Source organism: Rhyacophila brunnea, unplaced genomic scaffold, assembly GCF_057557595.1.
Source record: "Rhyacophila brunnea isolate RB1 unplaced genomic scaffold, BYU_Rbru_1.0 scaffold_10, whole genome shotgun sequence".
Lineage (NCBI taxonomy): Eukaryota > Metazoa > Arthropoda > Insecta > Trichoptera > Rhyacophilidae > Rhyacophila > Rhyacophila brunnea.
In genome coordinates this window covers 17,860,192-17,872,130 of record NW_028232752.1, presented here as the reverse complement: position 1 = coordinate 17,872,130, position 11,939 = coordinate 17,860,192, and the positions used below count along the sequence as shown (strand labels likewise).

General features: G+C 31.1%; 1 protein-coding gene and 1 long non-coding RNA gene across 4 annotated transcripts in view; both read right to left on the bottom strand.

The window, feature by feature from the left end:
• Positions 1 to 4,555: 4,555 nt before the first annotated feature.
• fwd (phosphatidylinositol 4-kinase beta fwd) overlaps positions 4,556 to 11,939 on the bottom strand; it is a 47,421-nt gene continuing 40,037 nt past the window's right edge. For 2 of the 3 annotated variants that reach the window (XM_085951552.1, XM_085951566.1), the window contains exon 15: positions 4,556 to 5,024. In XM_085951552.1, coding sequence (XP_085807678.1) covers position 5,024 — 1 coding nt within the window. In that variant the 3' untranslated portion in view covers positions 4,556 to 5,023. Of the gene's footprint in view, positions 5,025 to 5,580; positions 5,668 to 11,939 lie in introns of all 3 variants that reach the window. The other variant, XR_015071270.1, reaches the window with a different exon arrangement.
• On the bottom strand, positions 9,082 to 11,647 carry LOC147078950 (uncharacterized). The gene is made up of 2 exons (XR_015071272.1): positions 10,158 to 11,647; positions 9,082 to 9,743 (listed from the first exon to the last, which is right to left on the bottom strand). It is a non-coding gene; the product is annotated as an uncharacterized LOC147078950 (long non-coding RNA).

Genomic DNA, 11,939 nt, shown 5'->3' with positions numbered 1-11,939 from the left:
CTTCCTGTTGGAGTTTGTAATTGACTTTCAATTTTTGAGACATTGCAACATTTTGCGATCTGTATTTTCCATAACGGTTTAATTATTATTTAATTTATTATTATCTCAAAGCCCATTCGGTATTAGACTTCGGAGATATCTGACTTTGCAACTAGTAACCTCACTCATTAAATGACACGTTGAGAACAAGTCAATCGAGCGAAATTTTTTTTTTAAATAAAGTTAGATAAGAGTACCTATTTCATGTACACATGTCAGCTTCGTCATCATTATCAGCCAAGATCGATTCAGTGCTGAATGAAAGCCTAACTTCTCTCATTCACTATTCTTGATCCTAGTGCTTCACTGCCACACACGTCCGCCAAAATTTGATGATCTTGTCGATTCAGTAGGTTTTAGGGCGGCCCTGTATTCGTTTATGTATTTAGCTATGTACATAGTTACATATAGATGGTGAAAACTCATCTATTCCATACACAATTATCAATAAGCTACAATGCAAATTTTATATGTGCCAAAATCAGATAAGGGCTCTACTTACCTGTGTTTCGTTATTGAGCTGTTAAAACCTCCAATGTGACAATTTTGTCAATATATTTTTTAATATATTTTCCATTAATTTATACTATACTGCTTAATTTAGTAAAACCATATATAGTCCACATTCTTTATCCACAAAATTTTAATCTAATAATTAATTATAAAAACCTCACGATGTAACATAACCTCATTTTAATGAGACCATAATAGTTCCAACATACATAGTCAATTAATACAGAAGAGCTATTATTGCAAACACTCAAGCCTTATATTACTTATATTTTGATAAATTAAGCTATCCAGAAACAATTTTGTGTTTACAAAGTAGTTTTTTGTATTACCTAAATTTTAATTTTGTCACGTCAGAGGTTTTAACTTTTAATGACTCGACGACGATATTATAACAGATTCTTGATTAATAGTGATAGTAGCTGGATGTTAAAACATTTTATTGAAATTTTTCTGATAAATTATATTTGTTTATCACTCGCATGGCTGTTGTTCTCACCTCGTCAAGTAAACTGAAATGTTTCAAATTAAACGTAAAACTGTGCTGGTAGTGTCATCTACTTGCCGAAAATATCCCTCCTACTAGCTTTGCTTTGGTCAACTTCTAATAAATTCATTATTATACGATAACCAGACTCGCAATGCGATATTAATCTCACGAACATCACTATATACGAATTATGATAAATGTTCAGTTCCATAGTATACAATAGACGGTATGGTGCGATTCGCTTTGTGAGGGTGGTTGCAGTATGATTGTAGAAAGAAACAAATGTTAATTCTATTTCGCTATGATTTTACTAATATTCTTTTCGAATATAAGTGGAGAGCAAAATCCTTCAGTATTCTAAATACATACTTAATATAAGAACTCATAAGATCAAAGTGATAATGAGATAATTTAGTGTAAGATCGTATTAATTTATTATGTATAGTTTTGTAAGTCTGTTTTTATATTTTATATAAAACAATGTAAACACCAAAAAAAAAGAAAATAAAGATTTATTTTACGAAGTTTCTTATTGCAATATTTACCAGTACTAATGATAACACTATTTTATTTTTAGAACAATTGTCTTATTTTAACAATTTTCCGATTTTTTTCTTTCCGAGTCGTCGGATCTGACTGAAATTTCAAGCTAAAAATCACAAGCTCTGTTGGATCCCTCCACCTATCCCTACCCAAAATGGCCACATTCCAATCCGCTACCCCAAGCATACAGCATTCATTGGTACCTTCATCTAGCCAGTGAAGTTTTGGCCTAACTCTTCCTCCGATTGGACTCCTCGTTGCCAGTACATTACGACAGCCTTCCAACAATAACTGACTGAACTGCGCTGGAATCTTCATACAGACCACAAAGCTAACCAGAATAATAATATAATAAACTATTTCTTTTATTCAACAAATTTTTTCTATTTTAAATTTCTACAAAATGATTTTTTCTAGTGTATATGCATGAGATGTTTTCAAATTACCTATGTATATTCAATATATATATAGAATGTCACATTCTCAAATCATGTGTCTTATTCGTTGAATAAATGAAATAGTTTATTAAAAGTAAGTCTAAGAACGTTATAAAAACTAAATAAGCTAGTTAAAATCGTCGTGATTAAATAATATGGGCTATATGTAGCTTAATTGGAAAAGCATACTGACAACCGATGAAAAGACGAAGAAGGAATGAATGCGGAAACAGGTAAATAATGGATATTATAAAAAACCGTACGCTCGATTACAAGACTTATTTATTAACAAATATAATGTACAAATATTGATATATTTTATGAGAATCTCGCCATTAAAAAATAAGTATATTAAAAATCAATTGAAATATAATTAATTAGATGCCGATGAGTAGAAATTATATGAAATCTGAATTTTTGTGTAACTGTAACAGACTCCTAGGAGGTTTATAAAGAAATTACACATATTATATTATTATATAATACAACCTCATTTTAAAAAAATATATAAAATTTAATACTTTCAAATTAAAATCTAGCACATGCAATAAAATAATAAATGTTAAGAAAAAAATATTTATCATTATGACTGCTAATAATAATTATAAAATAAAATATATTTTTTTAAATATTAATTATTTTGGGTATACGCTGAGGATGTCAAAAGTGGTATAAGTTTTTTTTTTTATGTACTAATTATATACAAAAAAATCGTAAGCAATGACATTTACAAGCGGAGCACCATTTGTAAAAATCATTTTGTATGCAGCCGGCAAACCACGATTCGCCAGCAAATTAAGAAAATAGTCTAGTTTTATAAATTAGTGTGATGATACGATGAGGATGTTGACTAAATCTAGAACAAAATTTGTTGGACCATAAATGCAAGAAATTTCTCTCTTAATAATAATTAATTCTCTATTATATGTAGAGGTATATATTGTCAAAATTGCAATCATTCAGTGATAAAGGAAAAATTAATATAAAAAATGGCAACACAAATCAGGGATACTAATTATTCATAATAAATAATTCAAACTATTATCATTATGTAATTAATTTTTTACTGATTTTTCCATATCTTTTTAATTTACACATACCATTATATTATATTCAAAACTCTTTTCAAATTATATTGTAAGTACAGTAGAACCTCGATATAACGAACAAAATATATAGTTATATGCAAGCGGGTAGCACAGCCGATATTATATGAGTAATGATTTAGCATTCCTCTTCGACCATGTCCGGTCCTAATAGGATCATATGGGCCTCCACAGGGTGGAGGTTTGTATTAACAGATTTTGTTTTTACGAGAAATGGATGTCAGCCACTTGAAGCCCATGTGCAATCGAAAGAGGAGCATATGCGCATAACCCACGATATAACTATTTTACTTAAAGTTTCGTAAGTATGACTGTCTACTTGCCTCTAAGGCGCCGTGCATATAGAATCGAGCTTGCGGGGCGCTCGCGCATATTCAATGTGAATCATCGAAAATACAACGTAATCAAATATGGCAGCGCACACTGGCTTTGACGAAGCACTGTGTCCGCTCGCCCCATGATTCACACGTTGTTTGGCTTCTCAGCGGGACGAATAAACGAAAATACTATGTTGTTAAATATGACCAAACCCCATTGAACACGGCAAGCAAAAGGGGCGCGCGCCATTTTATTTTATCCGCTTCTGGACGCGTTGTCGATAGACGGGAGAGTAGGCATTATTTAATAACAGTGAACTCATTGTTTAGTTGCTGGGTGTCCGATATTTCGCTGGTAGAATTACGTCATCGTGAATATGAATTACAAGCCACCGAGAAATACAATAATATTTTTATTGCTTTGTTATGAGAGACGCTGATAATAATAATTATTTTGTGCTTCTCGTGCACCTTATTACATAGGTGAAGGGTAATCCGTGGGCGGGAGGGGGCCTACTTCGTAGTGAGCGCACCGAGCGCCGCTTCTGGTGGGCTTCGTCACTAACAGATATTCTTTGACACCGATATTCAGTCTTGCATAAAAAAAATATTTAAATTAATATATGATAAGAGTTTTAAATATAATGTTATCACAATAATAATTGCATTTATTTTTTGATGTTGGACAATAATTATTGTTTCATAACAAGATATGAAGTGTGTGAGGGTTATTTATTTATAAAGAATAAAGTCACCTCTTATGTGAGGTTACATTATGTCTTTTATAAACGTCAATGACTATGAAAAATATGAAATAATGTCTATGGAATGTAAAATGTAGTTTAGAGCACATTTTATTTGACACTGCATAAGAGTATTGATCATTATGTTAAGAATATTATTAGAATAAATAGATTGATGATTAAATAAATGATTAATACATTAATTAATATGTCTATGCTAAAACCTTCTATCTGCCGATCACAAAACAATGAATGAATTGTTAAAATATCAAATATAATCAAACGCATTCTCGCTGTAAAAAATAACCATGGGGCGAGACCGTGGTCTAATTCACATCATTTAAAAACTTACAGTAGGTATTTTTTTTTTCCAACAATATTTTCACACTAAATTTCGATAAGGAAACAAATTCAAGCACCATTCAATTACTATTTACTTTGCAATAACTAAAGATTTCAGTCTATTTTTAGTTTCATGCTTAATGTCATGGTATAATTATGACTTGTACAAGAACATACTTATATTATAATAGTAAATCACTCAACTTACAAACACATATTTATGTTAACGTTAACAAAACCGTTTGAAAATGAAAAATCGCCCCGATTCTAATAGTAAGCAGACTTTATATATATATGCAGATAACGCAAACATATTTTACACAATAAAAGGTTAACTAACTGCGTACCACCAGGGTTACACATCCCACAGTTTGGGAAACACTTAACCAACATATCGCTTTTTCTGTGTATTTAAAATAATTTAAGCTAATTCCAGTTTGATATGCCAAAAGGACGGAAGTGACAATTTGAAACATTACAGGAGAGCGCATCAAATCCTGTAAAAAAAAATAGTTCATATCAGAATAAACCTTGTGTGTGACAATGCTTAAAATGACATTCTAAACAATCGCAACAATTTATACTCCGTAAATAACACATTAATAAAATGTCCCTTACACCCTATTTGACCATCAGACTTGAATAATGTTTTTCCAAAAATTATTTAAATAAAATCATACGAAAAGTTGTGTAACATATTGATCGCCATGGGGGTCACCGGTGACCGGCACTGGTTTACTTCAAGGTCGCCGTGGGGGTCACCAATGACCTGCAAGGAACACCTACATTTGAATTGTTATACAGCGCCGGCAGGCATTCGCATTGTGTATTTACCTTTATAAAGTGACCGGCATAGCCCATGTAGATGTTACTGCACCTTGGCCTGAGAATATTCATTCAAAGTATCTAAAAATGGGCTCGCAAAGTAAAAGTTTATGTATACACTGTGTCACAACATTCAAACTCGCAAATAAGATTTTGCTGGATAACTAATCGTAATTTAAGTGACTGATTGATAAATCTAAAATCAATGGATAAAATTATAAAAACAACCTCATGCGCGAGCAAGACAGGTGACCGGTGAGGTGGCTGACTTGGCGCAATGTAATAAATCTTTCTATTAGCGCCGCAATTGGACACCTGCCGCCAGCATATAAAAAAAAACAATAATCATGTAAAAGAATGCACCAAAAAAAACATCTTTACATCAACACTTCATTTTAAGAAAAATATGTTGGCGATCAATATGTTAATGAATACATTATATTTCTCACACCTGATATAATTTGGAATACATAAATTCATTTCATTTAATTGATATTTTCATTCATTGGATGACAATAAATAAAAACGTTTGAAATTAAAAAACAGCAAATATAATACAGTAGAACCTCGTGAATAAGAACACGGATAATTTGAATATCGCCGTAATTCGAAATTTTCATGAAAAAAAAGTCCCTTGAACATTATTTTCATATAAAACCATACCTTTAATTCGAATTTCGTAATTCTAAATTATTTCAAGAGTCCTGGCATATAAAAATATTCAATAAATCGTAATAAAGTACACTATTTCATGAGCCAGTCATTGAAAATTGTGACAGACTTTTCGTAAAACATCATAAATTACTTATTTTAAGAAGGTAATAAAAATCCTGAAATTTTATGACCCATTAAGTCACACAGAACCGGAAATTTGGTAGGCACATCTATAATAATAAACAATATTGATAAAAATCAAAAAAAAAAAATAATAATTTTAATATTTTTCCCCCATACATTTCATAATTCGTAATTCGAATTTTTTTTTTTTAATTTTTGGTCCCGTGGAATTCGTATTCACGAGGTTTTACTGTAATATGTTATATTCTGTTTACTGTTAAAATACGAGGCGATTTATACAATTGGAGTTAAAATCAAAAAATGCCAAAACAACTTATCCAGGGTTATTCCAGTACAGTGATAATTAAAGCAAAAAATGCCACATGTGCATACACAATATTTCCATACTAATTAGGCAGGCATACACTTTAGCAGATTTTATGCATGTAACAAATTTTGCTTTAGTTAAAACAACTGACAGAATAACTCTGCAGATGTAGTCAGGCCAGTGTGTACTAAAATTAACGATGACGTAGATCTAATCGAATTGATGAAAACCTTAGCGCAATCTTGTTTCGAATGGGTGGACTTTATTTACGACATAAGATCAGTCATTTTTTGTTTACGATTCATAAATATCATGCAGTCAAAATTTTGTATTCTCTTATCTTACAAGATAATAATTAATTATTATATCATGCATTAATTTAATGAGGGTTGTTTACGAGTTTTTTTTTAAAAAAAAGATTGGATTAATTTTGAAGAAAAAATTTATATTTATAGAGAAAAAAATTTGGGTGTTTATCAATTTCAAGAACATCAAGCAAATCATTAGTTTCATTTCGAAAACTATCAAATTCCATTGAACTGAATCGGTAAAAAATAAAGCATTATGTATATCAACTGGATTTTATGAAAACCAATCGAAATACAAAACTAACTGAAATACAAAACCAGACGAAATACAAAACATCTTATTTTATTAATAAAAAATCGAAATAGACTGATAGAAACGTTGAGATAAATTTGCACAAAACGCTTTTATGTATTATTCATAACGAAACTTAACATAAATGGATTTTTAAATTCAAAATCTCAATAGAAATCTTTAGATTTCAGAAAATAAATTTTAACAGCGTTTAACATTGATGAGTATGTATTAGTAAATTGAATATTTCTATATTATATAATATTATGTATATCCACAGTGGAGTAAAGTCAGATTAACTGACTCCGAAGCTATGATTCACGGATTTGAATCCTGCATCTGGCAAAATTCACAGGCAATTTTATTTTAATGCGTATTGCCAAGAACAAGGAACCAATGGGTAAAGCAAATAGCTCAAAACCATTCCCCGTAAAAAAATATTAATAATAACCTCCACTCGTAGACTCATATTGTTGACTACCAAAAATGGAAAGAGCTGAAAATCTCACAAATATTATTGTTCTTGTTGGTTATTTATATGTGAGCTCCAAAGATGTTGAAGAGATACTCTTTTACCATTGAGATGGAGCCTAAACATATTATAAAAAAGTGGAGCAAAAAATTAAACCCCTTGTCTAATTTTCGAAAGACGCAGATCATTGGTACTTGCATAGAAAAATCAAACCAGTAACCACAGAAGACTCCATCTGACCGAATAAGCATTTCTTCAACGTCATTGAGCTCACTTAAACCACGTTATTGAACCGGGTGAGATTATGATTCGGCGTATTCTCCTCTAACAAACAGACACGTCTGCAGCACATGTAAAAATCTCAATTTTTCGATTTATTAACTATTAACACTAGCAACTAGAAACACAAAAATGACAAAAGCTATTTAAAAACCTTTTATATACTATGTACATCAGTTTCAATGGATTTGAATAAATTCCACACTTGAATAATTCCAACAATAGTAATTACATTCTTACGGTTACCGATTTGTATAAATTTTAAATACAAAATAGAATAAAATATATGTAGCTTAATATTTTTCAATACATATTGTAAATATAATATATATATGAGTCCGATTTACATTTGGGGATGACTAACCTCAACTTTCAACCCTTCACACTGCTTATCAATTTACTATCATATTTATATTTACAAATTTCATAACGTTTTATCTTTCTCACATGTTTGGCGACAGTTATCAACAGATTGGGTATTTCAATTAATGCATAACTTCATTGTTTGTCGATGGGTGTTTTTTTTTTCAGTTCAAATACCATTAATTATTACATATAATAAAATTCAAAATGAAAGATTAGAGAAAATTCTTGATGAGACAAAAACACCATTCGTAACACCGAATTTCAAAGAATGAAAAATAATAAATGACGAGGACTATTGAATTTGTGTTAATAACAGCATATTGTCAGCTTAAAAATATTTCTTTTAATTTTTTTCAACAGTTTTATATATACAGTGGATCCCCGATTTTACGTGCCCGAAAGTCATGTTTTCTTGCTATTTGCCTCTAGTTTCTGCAGTCTCATTTCATTTTAGTACGTTTAATTCCCAGTTTATCATTTTAATTTCTTGCAATTTACGTCTAAAATAAACAAAATTCAATTAAAAAACACATTCAATTCAACAAAATTCCAGAATCGTTGCAAATTTCTTTTTGCAGATGTCTGCAGTACCCATGATCAAATTAATTTTTTTATTTACTTCATTTTAGTACGTTTAATTCCTAGTTATACATTTTTATATCTCCCAATTTACGTCTGAAATAACCAAAATTCAATTAAAAAAACACATTGAATTCAACAAAATTAAAGACTCACGTGTGCATTTCTTTTTGTAGACATGTCTGTAGTCCCCAAAACCAATCGAGATTAATTAGTTTTTTTGTTTACACCCATTCAAATGAAAACATTATCGGTTCAAGAGAAAAGAAACATTCTCAAAAACGTGAAAGAACATAATATGCTCCAAACCCACACGTTTTTTTGTCAGTCCCTTCAAAGACGTAAAATTGGAGTTTCACTGTCAAATAATTTGATATCAAATCAACTCATAAAATAAAACATCAATTAAGGAAAGCGTAATGGTTGTGAATATTCGGTTTACTTCAGTCGTAATCTCCAATGATTCGAATATCGGCAAGAACTTACCAAGTACCAGCAACCAGATAAAAATTACACTGTAAATTAGATATTATAGTAGTATGCTGACGATGCTGTATGTTTCAAAATATTCAGATAGACAAGAATTCATAACACGAATCAACAAATAGCTTCTTGTAAAAGATTTCGATAATGGTGTCATTTTTAATTCACGGGCCAGCGCCCCTTTTAAAAAAAAAAGCAAATGTGATTCGTACAACATTCATTATAATATTTTTTCTCTTACAGAGATACCTTTCAAAGAATGCAAAAATTTACAAAGCATCCGCTTGACGTTCACATAACAATTATTAATAAAAGATAATATTTATAAAGGACGATATTGCATAGACACTTTAAATCAAGACCAAAATCACAACCCCTGCAACAATAGTATGACATGTCAAAATATACCTGAACAGAATAATGCATTTTTTTAATCATTCAAAACATTAACTGTTCAACCGTCACAATCCTATAAAAAAATGTAACTTTTAACTCATTGACAAAATCCTTTGGGTCTAGGACGATTTGGCGCCGGGACAATTGGACGCCACGGAATTCGAAAAAAATTGGACGAGAGGTACTTAAGGTACTTTAAAAAAAATATTTAATATTATTATTTATATATTATAAATGATTATATTATGATTTAATAGTTAGTGAGAATGTAAATATGCACACTAAATAATGATTTATATGTGCATATGTTTAAGTTCCAACGAAAGAGTTTTTTATTTTATATAAAGCCTTAGGCATGGTAATTCTCAATCCGCAATAAAGAATACATTATGTTAGAGTAAAATGAATTAAAACTACTAAGTAGTAGATAGAAACTGATTAAAATTCCTCGTCTACATTCTGTATACGTGTCTACGACAGTGCGGCGTCCAATTGTCCGGAGTCCAGTTGTCCCATTCCCAATACTTTTATACAAACTAGGACAGCGGTGGTGAACTTCTGCTGGCAAGGGAAACAATTGTGAATGAATTCAATTTAAAATATATATTATTTTACTCTCTTCTTGGTCGTTCCCTCAACCCTCATACCACCCCCCACCTCACAGTACGTTCCTTTGCTCTGACACTCTTCCTCTGTTTCGCCTTCCTTAGAGGCTACCCAAAACCACAAATTTCTTCAGTTTACCAAGAACAGACTGCAAAATGCATCTCAATCATATTGTCGAGAGCTATCCTTTTATCCGCAGTATCTGGATGATTGACTTGTTCATTTGTGCTCTGTCCAAGAAACACGAAGCATTCGGCGCCAACACCACATTTCGAAGGCGTCGTACATAAATATGTATTAAAAAAGTGAATGTAGATTAGTCTTCAGCACACTTGCAATACTGCATTTGTTGACAGCGCCGATTGAACGATTGTCATTATATCACTATAAACAAGTATTCAATTCAAGTGATTTTTCTCGGTACTTATTTGTTTTTAAATGGTTAAATCTTCTGCTTGTATATGAACAAAAAACATACTTGAATGAATTTTTATCAGTATGTGTCATTTTTATAAGATTTTGTGCTCCCATAGGGAAAGTTTTCAGTGCTAATAAAATATAAATTTCCATAAATATGCAATAATCAGTATTGCTACTAGGGACCTATTTCGTAGCGATTCCTAATTTATACTTTCACCAATATTGGTCGTTGGTACGGCACCCTACAAGTATTTTTCAAGTATGCATAAAAAGTTCGCCATCGCTGAACTAAAGGCTGTTTGACAGCTGCGCCAGACAGTTAGATCCTAAGAAACCAGTCGACAATATTGACAAGTGTTAATAAACATTCTACATCAAAAGAAAACAGCTGAAGTCCGGTCACATGTAAAAATATTAAATTATTATGTATATCTTTAATTTTGTAATACTACAGTTGCAGGAGGGCAATATTAAAATCGATAAAGAAATGGGTTCAAGGAAATATATTGAGGAGATTTATTATCATAATATTTAAAAGGGAGCTAAAATAGCGTATGAGTAATAGAGTAATATAAAAAAATAACTGGTAACAATATCGAGAAGCAAAAAATAATGTTCGATGGCAACACTAAATAGTTTGCAGCACAACAATCTGTCAAGTAAATTTACGAGTTGAATTCCATGCGAATATTAAATTGATACAGATGAATTACAGTATTTCTATATCAGAATCAAATTGCACTTCGATATGTAGTGTTGGCATAAAATTTAACAAGTAACACTTCTCTGACTTAGACAATGTTCACATGTAATGCTACTTTCTTCAGCTTCAAACAATCTTGGTGAACATCACTGCCAATATTGTGTTATTCAACGATGAAGAGACGACCGCTTCACCGTATAACTCCTTAAAAATGTACTAGCCTTATCATTTCTTCTTGTATACCAATTTGGAATTTAAAATAACTCCTGTGATGAAGTAAGGGGGTCTAGTCTTAGATATCAGCCCAAACAGGGTAGAATCACAGTTTTATACTGACTATATGGCAATAGTAAATTGATACATCGGGTGTCAATAATTTATCAAACAATCAATATTGTGTGACAAAGAAGGGTACACTCACAAACTGTACATATTATACAATGATCCCCCTACAGTCTCATAAGTAGAAAGTGGGATGACTCAAAAAACCAAGAGACTTGTCTTCAAGAGAAAATAAGGGTAGACTGCGGTGTTTGTACTGTGTACAAAGAGACAGATTACTGAGGTAAAGTCAGTGG